General features: G+C 42.4%; 2 protein-coding genes across 6 annotated transcripts in view; one reads left to right on the forward strand and one right to left on the reverse strand.

Moving 5' to 3' along the window:
* The window catches only part of RALGPS2 (Ral GEF with PH domain and SH3 binding motif 2), a 340,810-nt gene that overhangs the window by 203,413 nt on the left and 123,363 nt on the right, over positions 1–14,034 (forward strand). The gene's annotated exons all lie outside the window — the stretch shown is intronic.
* Positions 7,311–14,034, reverse strand: part of ANGPTL1 (angiopoietin like 1) — a 40,900-nt gene continuing 34,176 nt past the window's right edge. For both annotated transcript variants that reach the window (XM_068242551.1, XM_068242550.1), the window contains exons 3-5: positions 12,644–12,837; positions 11,253–11,523; positions 7,311–8,771 (exon numbers count right to left, since the gene is read on the reverse strand). In XM_068242551.1, the coding sequence (XP_068098652.1) occupies positions 8,584–8,771; positions 11,253–11,523; positions 12,644–12,837 (653 nt within the window). In that variant the 3' untranslated portion in view covers positions 7,311–8,583. The remainder of the gene's footprint in view (positions 8,772–11,252; positions 11,524–12,643; positions 12,838–14,034) is intronic.

Consider the following 14,034-nt stretch of genomic DNA (forward strand, 5'->3'; position numbering starts at 1 on the left):
CCAACGCCTAGAGTAAGGGACAGAGACCCAACGCCTAGAGTAAGGGACAGAGACCCAACGCCTAGAGTAAGGGACAGAGACGAGACAAGTAATTTATAGTGCATTTTACCCTGGGACAGATGTGCAATCCTATATCCATGCGTACGTGTGCTTTTTATACAATTTTCATGCTAATGGTTCTTTAAAGGGATACTGTAGGGGTCGGGGGAAAATGAGCTGAACTTACCCGGGGCTTCTAATGGTCCCCCGCAGACATCCTGTGTTGGCGCAGCCACTCCCCGATGCTCCGGCCCCGCCTCCAGTTCACTTCTAGAATTTCTGACTTTAAAGTCAGAAAACCACTCCGCCTGCGTTGCCGTATCCTCGATCCCGCTGATGGCACCAGGAGCGTACTGCGCAGGCCCAGTATGGTCTGTGTCTGCGCAGTACACTCCTGGTGACATCAGCGGGAGCGAGGACACGGCAACGCAGGCGCAGTGGTTTTCTGACTTTAAAGTCAGAAATTCCAGAAGTGAACTGGAGGCGGGGCCGGAGCATCGGTGAGTGGCTGCGCCAACACAGGATGTCTGCGGGGGACCATTAGAAGCCCCGGGTAAGTTCAGCTCATTTTCCCCCGACCCCCCTACAGTATCCCTTTAAGAGGTTATGGATCAGCGTGTGCGTGCATTGCTGCAACCAGTTCAGTCTCTGTTTTTTCAAGATATGCATGAAATTAATTTGTATTGCCTGTTGTGGAAAACTACAGCCTGGGCATTGCTATTTATTAAATAGGATGTTCATGTTTTCACTACAGCGTATACTTGTTCAAGCCATGAACAAGTAAATTATCACTAAACTTAAAACTTAAAATAGTTATGAAAAAGTACTGAATAGTATAACTTGTAGTCTCCAAATGGCTGGTGAAAAAGGAATTCTAAGGTGGAAATTCCTTGTTTGACGGGGATCTTCTCTCCACACTCAGCAGGGTTTCAGCAGATCCCATCCATGTTTGTGCATTTTTCAACCAAAAAACAACGTTCTCACATGGGCACCAGCTGGTTTTAAACTGCCATATTTATTAGCAGAGCTTGCAATTAAAAGACATCATAGTACAGTTAAATGAATGCAATCGCAATACATCACCGTTCCATTCTGGTGTCACCACCCACAGAGACCTGTCCGGTCGACAATTGTTTCGCTAAAGTAGCTTCCTCGTGGACTGCTGCTTCTCCCCGCGGCGGGCATTTGTCAGAATTCTAGTGGTTTATTTATGTAGGAAAAGCTGTCATGTGTATGTTTTAAGTTTTAATGTTCCTGAGTTTCCTGAGGTGTTCTTATTTGCATTGGGTCACCACACTTGGTTAAAGTAGCAAGCTTCTCTGATTAATCTTATTGGTACAACAGTTACATGGGTTAGTTTAGTGAATGCAAAAGCTGTTCTATATGTTTGTTCCTGTATTTGGTCATGAGAAACATTCATATGTATCAGACTGTGCAGATGGTTTCTTGCATGTCCCGATTCTCAGCATTTAGCCAAGTAACGTTTGGAAAGTGCTCAGTGCATCTGCCACATTGGCTGACAAGTTACCAAATTTCCAAATGTAATACTTTTACAACTTATCCACTGTACAGAGGTGTTGGGCCACTTGGACATGAATATTTTCCACTACTTTCTGCCTTTTGAAACAGTTAGAAAATGTATTACGTGTTTGTAACACTAAGTATTTCACATGAAGGGAAAAAGTATTGCCTGATTGCATAATGTTACTGAGAGTTATATAAACTAGAGAGGCTTAGAACAAACTTACAATTCTAGATGGACATGTGATCGCCTGTCCAATTAAACAATAACTGGAATTCCAGATCGTACAACTTTGTATGCCAATATACCTATCCTGCACAGGGCTGCAATAGATACCCATAAGCCCCATAAGCGTGTTGACGGTTGCTATCATGATGCAAACTCCTCCTCTATATTTATGATGGTGAAGAGGAAAGGAGCCTAAACCCCTGTGTTGGACAGAGGGAGCGATCTTGACAATACTGTGCAAGTCTGTGTAGTTGTCGTCGAAGGGTGCTGCTCTCTTGGGTGCCACTCTAGGTGGTATATAATCTGCAGTAGACAGTGGGATGTGGGGGGATGGGTGGAAAAACAAGGGGTGGGGGAGAGCGCACTCAGGTTGTCATTCAATAAAAATGGCCAGCCGGCCGTGGAATATTCCCACCTGGATCTGTGGCTGACTGTCCCATACGGGGTGGCCAGCAGAAAGGCTTTGTCCCACTTGGACCGGGGACCAAGTCTTGGCAGAAGTCCTCCTCCACAAGGCGTGAAGACGATAGCCTCCTTCAGAGCTGTAGTAGCAGGCTGCTGTTCTGGTATATTTTCCACCTAGCCTGAGTGCTGTGATGCCACTATAGGCGGCTGCACTGTCAGGCAGTCGTGGGTGGATTAAGAAATTTGAGTTTTAGCGATTTGCCAGTGCAAGTGTATGCAAGTAGGAAATAGACGGCGGCTGCCGTGTGAATCAAAAGTAAAAACTTATATTGTAGCTAAGCAACGCGTTTCAGAGGGCTCAATCCTCTTTCATCAGGCTAAAATATTGTTACAATTGAGATGGGTTTATATACAATGCACTCTTCATTGATTGGTGTGACATGGAGTGGGAGATTATCCAATCCCACGTCAGTATGCTGATATGCTGGTGGACCATGATGCATTGTAGTTGAAATGAAGTCGCTGTGAGTGGGTTATTCTCATCGCAAGAAGGGTTTAAAAGGAAAGGAAGGGATGCTCTCAAATAGAGATCCATGGGTAAATTGATCCATGTGTGGCAAACTCATAGTGGACCTGAAATAACATGTTGTGAACTTTAAAGAGGAACCATAACCAAGAATTGAACTTGATCCCAGTCAGTTGCTGATACCCCCTTTCCCATGAGAAATCTATTCCTTTTCTCGAACTGATCATCAGGGGGCGCTGTATGGCTGATATTTTTGTGAAACCCCCTCCCACAGGAAACTGTCAGGACCATGGTCCTGGCAGTTTCCTGTCTGTGAACCTCGTTGCATTGTGGGAAATAGCTGTTTACAGCTGTTTCCAACTGCCAAAAAAGCAAGCAGCAGCTACTTCCACTGACATCACCTGCCAGCAGTAAAAATGTCACCATGTGATAAATGTCAGAATGTAAATCAGGGAGAGGAAAGATTTTACAGTGGGCAAACACTGACTAAATCATTTATACATAATTATTGTAAAAATCAACTTTTTTTATTACACTATTTTCACTGAAGTTCATTAAAGGCTATTTATCACGCTATGTGCTGCACTTTCGATTTTGACATACTGCATATAGTGTGCAATCCACATAATAAAATGACAGTCCATAGACTTAAGTTACCGTTCATAGTACAGCTGTGGGTTCCCATGTGTTGCGTTGTAACAAGGCCGGGAGCATTTTAAAGCACAACACGCAATTTCCTGTTGAGTTCTGTTGTGCAGCAGCTGCCAACATTCACTCTATAAAACACTGTGTGACATGCATGCCTTGTGTCGGAAACGCATGCACAAATTCACATTCGTGTGAAATTGCTTTTAGGTTTTGAGCACTGCATAGCATTGCACATCTGTGGCCCCAGTGATTGGTCGTGCAGAGGTAGGGTGTGTCGCACTGGGTAGGAGATGCACGGTACGTGTAACCAGGATGTGCAGACTATCAGAGAGTAGGTAGAGCTCCGTTACTTGAGTAGTGAGTTTCCATTTCTGTACACTAAAAGGCTCAGGACACTTTGTAATTTGACAAGTTCTTTTCTCTTTAGGAATGCCCAGTTTTTCTTTATTGCAGGTACTGGACCAATACTTTGTAAAACTTTGTTAGATTTGAAGTATTCTAGCAAATCAGAGGCTTGTGACATGCATGGTTATTATATAGTATTTATATAGTACCGACTTATTCCACAGCGCAGTACAGAGTATATTGTCTTGTCACTTTACTGTCCCTCAGAGGGGCTCACAATCTTATCCCTACCATAGTCATATGTCTGTCTGTGTCATGTAGTGTATGTATCGTAGTCTAGGGCCAATTTAGGGGCAACCCAATTAACTTCTCTATGTTTTTGGGATGTGTGCGGAAACCAGATTGCCCGGAGAAAACCCATGCAGAAGCGGTGAGAACATACAATCTCTGTGCAGGTAGTACCCTGGTTGGGATGATAAAAATATCTTACAACTAAGATATTTCAGAATGCTGGTGTAGTTTTGGGAAACAGATGTGGCGTTTATAACTGTCAATGGCATGTAAGAAAAACACATACCATAATGCTTTGAAAGCCTTGTTGCTGCGGATTCATGATACTCTCATATTTTCAGTAAAGCATTGCAGATCTCTCCTGTGGCCAAGCAGCGGATGAGCAGAATTGAGTTAGGTGTCCTGTACCAGAGACTCCCCTATTTTAGTCAGTGGCCACACGCTGGTTTCCAAAACTAGGGTGTAAAAAACTTACTGAAATAATTTAAACTGTAAGCTCTAGGGAAAAAAGCATTGCTAAATGTGCTTGTCCTGAAGATATACTGGTCGTGCATTTCACGTCTGGTAACTCGTGTATTCCGTCCAAGTTTCTGTCTAAAGCCGAGTCCCATTCATTAACCGCACAGGGCTGATGTCTGGCTGAAATCCATTTTTACATGTTTCAGAATGGTATAAATAGGCTTAAATAATGCTGAAAATAAAACCACGGTGCATAAATATTAACAGGCAAGATAAATTATATTGTACACGTTGCTTTATCTATGCAATTAGTTTGAGAACAAATGGTGAGAAGAATCTTCCTCTGGCACTCAGTTTTGTTTCGTTCTTAGCACTTTGCTATGTAGGAGTGAGCTGAAACCCATCAGTCCAGACTAATCGCATAGCGGCCATTGCCTAGCGAAACCTTTGAAGAACTCTTGGCGAGCCACTCCTCCCTGAAGTTGACAATCCCCCCCCCCCCCCCCCAACTCCCCTGTATTAATTGTTTACTTTCTCTAAGAAATATAAGAAATAGAGTATTTTTGAAGTAGTTGTTGTGTGACTTAAACGACAATTGCATTGAGAGGGATTTGGAGGCTGCCATATTTATTTTCTTTTAAGCAATACCAGTTGCCTGGCTACACTGCTGATCCTTTGTCTCTGATATTTTTAGCCATATACCCTGAACGAGCATGCGGGTCAGGTGTTTCTGGCATTATTGTCAGATATGACTGGATTAGCTGCATGCTCGTTTCTGTTGTAAATCAGACACTACTGCAGCCAAAGAGATCAGCAGGGATGCCAGGCAACTGGTATGGTTTAAAAAGGAAATTAAATATGGCAGCCTCCATATTCTACTCACGAGAGTTGTCCTTTAAATAGCTCCGGCTTCTACGATCTAACAGCGCCAGTTTCTTTTTCATGATGTCATAGATATCCTCCTAGAGCTACCAGTTCTTCATAAGAGATGTCTGTTGGTTAGATTCTGGACCAATATAATAATGCGACTCATATTTCTCAAGTTAATACAAAGAAGTATATATTTTTCACTTAATGATTGCGATTGTATGCTGTGGGAGGTGGTGCATTGTCTTTCACCAGCAGTTCTGCATCAGATGCTTAGCTGGTATTTTTCTTTTCTCATTAAAAAGATTGCCACTAGTCATGCAGTAATTTTTATTTCTTAACGGCAGCATGAGACAAAAGAACTATGGAGGCTGACGTCGTAAAGGAAAACAAAAACTTGGCAGATTAGAGCCCTTTTCCACTGACCGCGCTTCAATCGCAAAATCGGATCAGATACAATTTTCCCGTGATTTGATGATTGCAGGGCCTCATGATTATCACTGATTGTGTTGTCCCATTCCCACTGCCAAAATTTCACACAATGGGGTTTTTACCACTAGCATAGTGCATGTTGCGGTTTTCCTGCTTTTGCATTGAGGTTAAGTCAATTGGAGCGCAAGAAACTCTTATTGTAACTGATTCTATGCATTTCCCAAACCCCTTCCCACTTCATCAGAGATTCACAATCGCAGCATAATCGCCACCAATAAACAGAAAATCACGTTTGGGGAGAACTTGCAAATCACCCTAAGATCGGCAAGCATTTGCGATTGTAATTGCAGCTTGCAATAGAAAAGGTCTCTTACTGATACTTTTGTAGTCGAAGCATGGCAGTTCATTATCTGCATGCCTGGGCAGTGACTCAGAATGAACAAAACACAACAAATGAACTTGACAGCGTGGTAAGTAGAATTATTTAAAAGTGCATCAGCAAATACAGACTGTACAGCCTTCCTCTGGGGGTGGGGTTTGCTAGAAAGATATTTACATTAACATGGGTATTTGGGCATGTTTATGCCTATAGATATGCTCCATGGGCAGATAAGGAAGCTGCCCGTGGGGTTTGCTTACCTTTGGTGCGGAAAACTCAGTCAGCAGAGCAGGCACACAATCAGCGTTCAAGAGTGCTTGATAAGGTGGTATAGGAAATACCACGGATTCAATGCAGTTACAAATTTTTTCAGTACACCAACTTGCAGTTAAAAGCACACTCTTTATAGCGCTAGTATCCACAAAAAGTCCAACAGTTGTTTCAGGAGCCTCGCAAGCCCCAAGGGGGACCCTGTGAGGTCCCCAAAACAATTGTTGGACTTTTTGTGGATACTAGCACAATAAAGAGTGTGCTTTTAACTGCAAGTTGGTGTACTGATAACATTTGCAGTTACCTTTGGTGCGGCGGGGAGAACTTGGGAACTTAGGGTAATGATTTACATACCTCCTTAGGTTTCTCTAACCATAGAGTACCAGTACCGCAGAGAGCAGCATTCTATTGTAGTCAGGTGCAATTACACTCCACTGAGAATAGTATAGCCAGTAGAGGGACACCTAGGTTTATATTTTTTACAGGCATTTGCAGATTTTAGGTCCCTTGTTGGTCTGCAGGCCTATACACCAGTTTTTCACTGACCACTTGTTTCTTTCAACCAGTTGTTGCATCAATGCACACGTAATGACAAGTGCATTTGAAGTCTTTATGACAATTTCTAGTTTACCTTTGTAACTTGTGTTTATTTGTACTGCTGCTGCTTCCACATAGAGAGCGCCTACAATATCCTAAGATATAGCAGGAATAGAACCTGTAGTTATTAGTTTTCTCACAGCATAGTCTTCACGCCTGATATGATGGTGCAGCCAATCCGATGTTACGGTGGGTCATTGTGAGAACCTTTATATCAAAAAGCTCAAATTTTACTTCTGATATACACCCAGTGGCCAGAAATTGACACACTCTATGTGAAAGTAAACAAGTCCAACAGTGACTTAACACCCCCGAGTTTATTATATACGCTCGTGATAACTACGGACAACGTAGTTATCACGGAAGTTGATGTCAAAATGAGTGAGACGAAAGATTTAAGTGACTTTGAATGAGGGATAATCATAGGTGCAAGAAGAGCTGGTGCTAGCATCTCTGAAACGATGACTTTTTTAGGATTTTTTTTCCCCCTACAGTATCGGGGGTGTTTAGAGATTTGCAGTTGAGAAAAAAAAAAATTCAAGTGATATGGACTATTCTGGTCAAAAAAGGCTAGTGAATGAGAGAGGTGAAAGGTGAGTAGCACACATAGTCTGCAGCAACAGAAGGGCAAAACCACGGCAAATAACGGCTGAATTTGGTGCAGGTTCATCGCAAAGTATATCCCAACGCACAGCAAGACGGACTTTGGGAAGCATGGGCTTAAGCAGTAGGAGACCATCTAGAGTGCCTTTGATATCAAAGAAAAATAGGAAAAGGTGCCTGTTGTGGGCCCTTACCACCATTCTCAATCGGTCTCAAATCGGTTTGAAGAACATCAGAGTTTAACCTGCTTTCTTGGCCAGCTCAGTCCCTTGACCTCAATCCTATTAAGCATTTATGAAATCGATGAAGTCGAAAGATCACTTCAAAGCTTGGAAATGCTTCCATCCAATCTGAGTCCAAATTAGAGCTGCCATTATGTAAGCATGGGCTAGCATTCCTCAGCAACGGTATCAGCATTTTGTTGAGTCCATGCCAAGAAGCATGTTGGCTGTGATTAAATCTAAATGTGGACCAACTCATTATTAGAGGGAGTCTCTAATTTTTTTTGGCCACTCGGTGTAGAGTATTTCTTACCGTTGGACATTTCTACCTAGGAAGATTCCATAAAGGGAAAGTGTAAATAAACCCATGAGCAATTTCCTTCTCTGCGTTTCACGCTCTTCTTATTTATTGTAGCTCATGTTTAGGTACCTGAATGGGATCATGTCTCCTCTTCTTATTGCAGTTTTGTTCAGAACTTATTATAGCTGTTGGCAAATTAGAAGCCATGTCATATTTGTTATTTCTTACATAAATTCCATAAAATATTTAGCAAAAATACATACATTATATCTCATTGTGTATCCTGTGGTACGGAGGGATGTCCAGCGTTCCTCTTGATGTTCTCGTTATTGACAGTATCTCACATAAAATCAGGTATAGCTTCATAAAAAATGCTATAAAAAGTCTCCAAAGAACAACAGTAAAAAATGTTCCTTCCACTTGCTGTCCACCATTGTCCTTCAGTGTGCTTCAGTCTATTGGTCTTACCAACATCTGGACCTTTTTGAGTGAATAGGAGCCACCCCGGTATTCCGCCCAGTAGATGCCATCTTGATGTTTGCTGCGATATACGCCTCCTCTGTACCAAACGCCATTGAGATTGGCATGTGCACAAGCATTGTACCACCATCCACCTTTATGGAAATGAGCGCAGTTACCTAGGAATACATAATGTGGTGTTAGAGTACTGGAGCTCTATGTTTAAAATGCATTAAAACACTATAATAGAAATAAAACTTGTTTTAGCAGCATGGAACGAGGTTAAAAGCTTTTTATTGCTTGTTTCCGCCTTTGTCCCAACTGGAGAAATTGTTCCCTGGCTTTATTTAAATGACATCCCACCTGCTATTGGATAAGGTTAGTCTGCAGTACAAACTCCTCCTACCATATCAGTGATAACCCACTTTTAATCAGGGGGAGTTGAGTGAAGACCAGCCACTCTCACTGTGAGCACAGACATTACCCCACCCACTTCCTTTTGCTGCTGCTAGAACTCCTTGGGGCCAGTACTGCAGCTAAAGCTCTGCAGATTCCTCAAATTCTGTTCCATTTTCTCTGCTCCTTGGGATAAAGTAACTTGCCTTCTCCATTTCCTGTGTGTATTGATTAAAATGAAATGGGGTCCTATGAAAGATAGCCGTTTTTTCCCTCCGCTGATGTTCACCTGGACTTTTTGATAAGATTTGTTGGGGTTACACCAGGCCCCTGGTCTCTCTGCAGTCCCTAGGCAACTGCCTAAGTTTTCCTTGTGGATGATACGGCTCTGGTATTTACACGCGGTTTTTTTTCATGCTTTGGAAAGTGAGGGGGGTTTAACACTTAATTACACACCAAGCAGGTAGGAACTGCAGAGCTGTAGTGCTGCCGTGGAAGGAGGTGGGGCAGAATCAGGTGATCTGCTGTGTACTGACTGGGGAACACCCATGCTACTGGCAGTAAGGAGCTACTGGGTGCTGCCAGGAAGAAGCCTTCAGTAATTGTTTGTAAAATGTGATGTGCAGACATGTACTGCTAAAACCTTGTGCATTGGTAATCAATGAAAACTTATTGTTACATGCACTAAGAACAGTCTGAATAAGCGAGTCTGAATAAAGGCTTTAAAATATAAATTTTCAAATGAGATGTTATTCTAGAAAAGTCCCATCTTGGAATAGTTATATAGCATTTATAACCTGTATCCCATCTGTTAATTTTTACTTCAGATTTACATTCAATGCAGTAATTGAGTTTTCAAAGGGATCTAAAGAGTAGTGCTAGCCTACATTCAGAATTGATTCAAAATTGCCTTTGGCCTGCATTGCTGTTCACATGCAGCCTTACCTATATTACAGCATTTGCAGTGAGTTCCTGATTGCTTTGAACACGGTGGATGGTTGGCTGCCTGTGACCAGATACATCAGACGTTTTCCATTTTTGCTCGGCTTTTTGGATGCGTTCAGGCTCTTTGCATGATTGTGTTTATTAAAACGCATCACAACTGTGTCATGTCTGCAATGTGTACAGGAGGTGTTTGTTCTTGACCAGCAAGTCAACCTTTAATTTCAAAGCAATCAGACGGACATTAGACACAGAATAACAGGACAAGCTATGTTTGTAAAAATGTGGCATATGCTATGGGCTATTCTGAAAGCATTTTAAATACAGGTTGACACTGCTTTGTATGGTCTGATTCAAACCCCAAACCCTGCATTTGAGAGGTGTCCATTGTGCTTTATAAATATTACTAAAATGCAGGAAAAACACACCAATGTACATTATGTACGTTAATAACCTGCTGTACACCTGACTCTATGCTGACTGCTAGTCAGTCTTGGACAATTCATAGAATCGTTTGCTCTTTTTGTGCTGCAGAATTGTAGGAGTATGTTGTAAAATGTAACTACAAGCATCTATTTTTAGCTGGGGATGACCAGCATAGGCTGGTTGTTCCACCGACTGCTTCCTCTCAGCTCTAGCAGTGTGCGCACGTGCAGAATGATTGCCATCCGCTGGGTACAGGACACAATCATTAGTGCTATAGTTCATGCCATGCAGGCAATGGCTTATCATGATGCATTCTGTTACTATGGAGAAGGGCAAGGTAGGAGGGAAACAATTGCACTTGGCTGAGATGGTTCATAACTCTGGAACAGTGGCTGTATACATACTAGATCCTCGACAGAGTTGCATTATATCTCTTGATGGTGGATTCAGATCAGTATTAGTAGGTGAAGACTGAGCAGGAGGAAGTGGACATCTGGGTGGGGGAGGAGGTAGAGTGTTAACATTAGTGTGTGTTGGGGGGAGGGGGGGAGTTGACATCATTGGGGAGGTTGGGGATAAGAGTCTAAGGACCAATGTTAGGAGTTATGTCAGAAAGGGTTTATTAGACAGGAGGTAAGGTTTAGGAGTTAGGAAAAGGTTACCATTGGGACTGTATGGGGGGTTAGTCAGGGATTAAATATGGGGAGGTTAGAGTAAGAGTCATTAATGGGTTGATGGAAAGGAGAAGGGAAGACCGGGAGATAAGTGGTAATGTGGTGGTTTTGGGGAGGACGGGGCGCAGTATCAATAATGTGATTGGTTAGAGCTAAGCATTTGACAGTAGTAGTGGAAAAAGCAATAACGGCGAAGAATAAAACACGACCCACATGCCCTACCTGTATACATGTCTCTGTCTCTGTCCAACGTAGTGAACTGCTTGCCGTTATGCCAAACCATGGAGTCTCCAGCGTTTCCCTGGTATGTCCCCAATCGCAGCCTGTAGTAATCCGACTCTGGCTCCAGTCGGAAGCTGCTATATTCAGCATACACCTTCTTATTGTTCCAATCTTCCAGCTCAATCAGCAGTTTATAGTTATCTTGGTTTGTCAGATGATAGATGTTCTCTAATCCCAGCCAATACTCTGAATCAATGTTTCCGAAGCCTTTCTATATGGAGAGAGAGAGAGAGAGGGGTTAAATGGTTTTTGATATCTAGATTTCATTGTTGGTAATATCTGTGTGAGGCGGTGGCATTTGTATGGCTGATGGTGTTGGTGTCATTGTTTTATAAGAATCAGAATGCTGCTTACTGTATTAGTATCTGTCGCTTTGTATGCACACACCAGGATTATCCACAAAGCAATTAAGACAGGTGCCTGGGTCCTAGTGGGTTTCAAGGGGCCTGGCTGTCACCTCTTTTGACCACTCTCCTACCTCTGCTTACTAGGAATACTATAATGGGAGGCAAAATCTTGCCTTGGGCCCCATTTCATCTTAATCCTTCTTTGCCACACACTTGCATATAAATAAAAGAAATGTGTATATAAGACGTTTGACAGACTACCACTGTGCCAGTGACACTGCACAGAGCAAGCTTCCAGACTGAACATGCTCTTGTAGGAGAGCCCACTTGGAATGGGCATAGAAAAGCAGTGACGTAATTGATTTATATAATTATTTATGTTAATGTAAGTCTTCTGAAATTAGCAAATATTTAGTTTTAAAAGCGTGCAATAAACTATGTACTTATTAACCTCCCTAGTGATATTCCCAATCTGGGGTTACTGCCAGGTGGGTAATTACTGAGAGAGGAGCCGCATTTAAAAACTCATCTCTCGGGGATTCGGACATCTCCTCTGTGTCCTCTGAGGCTCTCGATGTCTCAGGGGAGATTACCCTCCATTGCATGACGACAGACAGCGATCTTGCTATAGGGATAAAGCGCCCCACAGAGGACAGGAGGAAGTAATGCAGTGCTGATCTGGATCTCGGGTAGGTGAGTTCTGTGAGGGGGGCCTAAAGTTGGAGGGTTCTCTGGAATGTGATTAGTTCTGAATTAGCACTGCTGTTAGACCATTCTAACGTGAGCAGATTTTCTACAAAGATATCCTGAGACTTCCAGTGCTTTGGTTTCCTCAGTTTGGGAAACAATACCTTAGTGGTTTCTTTTAGCTAGTGATTTATGTTCTTTCATACCTGGCATGAACCTCTCATCTATACTGCTGATCACTTGTATATTGTGTGTATGTTTTCAGAGCATGATGAATAAATAGCGTGTAGTGCTCACTTTATATGTCTCCCAGTTCCTGAAGAAGTTGGCCGATCCATCAAGTCTCCTCTGTATCACTGCCCAGCCTCCGGGGTCCAGACTGTTGTCACACCAGAGCTGCATGTGGTTATTGGCATTGGTTGGTTTTATCAAGTAGATGCCAGTGCTAGTAAATCCTGAATCTCTGGCATGCTGGCAGTCTCTGAAGGGGCCTGTTAAAAGAATTACATTGAGATTTTCAGCCATAGATAATTTCCAACTTGACAATCATTGATTTGTCACTTAAAATAAGAATTATTTATCTCCCAGGAAACTGATGATTAAACTAGACTGCTCTTCTGGTAATCATGACTCCAATAATAGCATGTGCAGAGGTAACTTACTCATCCAACAATGTGGTGACCGAGAACTCCATGAGGTTTCATTGTGTTTAGCATTCTCATACTCCTGATTCCTAACTCCTTTTTTTTTTTTTCCAAAATAAGACTGTAGTGTTGTATCCTGACTTAAAGAGCAACTGTCAGGCTGCAGAAGCTAATTTAAACCTCTATTCTCCTGTGTTAAACAGTTTAGAAGGAAGCCAAAAAGCCATTAGTGAAGATAAAAATCTCAGTTACCTTTGATGTGGGCTTATCAGAAAAGCTGTTAGACCTAAGAGGACGCAAGCCGCATACTATACTGCAAAGCATTCTGGGGCCCTCCCCTCGGCTGCTAATGAGACGTTACAGCAGCTTGTAATCAGTCCAGCGCGTAGCACTGATAAATCTCCGGGCTGGGTACACTGCAGGAGTCAGCTATTGTTCCTAGCCACATGGCTCATTAATATTCACTGCACACTGTGTTATTCAGTACGAGCTTATCTGTGATCAGGAAGCAGGCAGGACATGACGACACATTTGACAGAAAAACATGGAACCTGCCATGAGCTGTCAGGAGCATCAATCTCTGCATATACTATATAAAAATTCTGTGAAGTACAAACGTGGACAGTGAAATGCATATGTAATGTAAGTACAGCCAATCTTTAGCTACTGATATATGTGTTTATTTTCTCTGAGACCTTATACCTAACAGCTCCTCTTTAAATACTTACTACTCTTCAGTGTATGCCTGATTGTAAATTACCTGTAACTCTAAAATAGCCCTAACATTAGCATCAAACTTCTGAACTGAACTCCCTGCTTTCTTCAGGACTTACTCACACTCCCCGTCCTCTGCTCACCTCAACATTCACCTTCCCAATACACCTGTCACAGTACTACACCCTTCACTACCCCCACTCACCCCACTCACATTATACATTCCTGCTTTAAAGTTAACCGAGCACCATTTTTAGCACCCAGAGCATCTCAATAGCACATTAAAAATGCATGCCAACAATGTGTCTCATTATTAAAAAATAAATCTTC

Source organism: Hyperolius riggenbachi, chromosome 6 (genome assembly GCF_040937935.1).
Source record: "Hyperolius riggenbachi isolate aHypRig1 chromosome 6, aHypRig1.pri, whole genome shotgun sequence".
Taxonomy (NCBI): Eukaryota; Metazoa; Chordata; class Amphibia; order Anura; family Hyperoliidae; genus Hyperolius; species Hyperolius riggenbachi.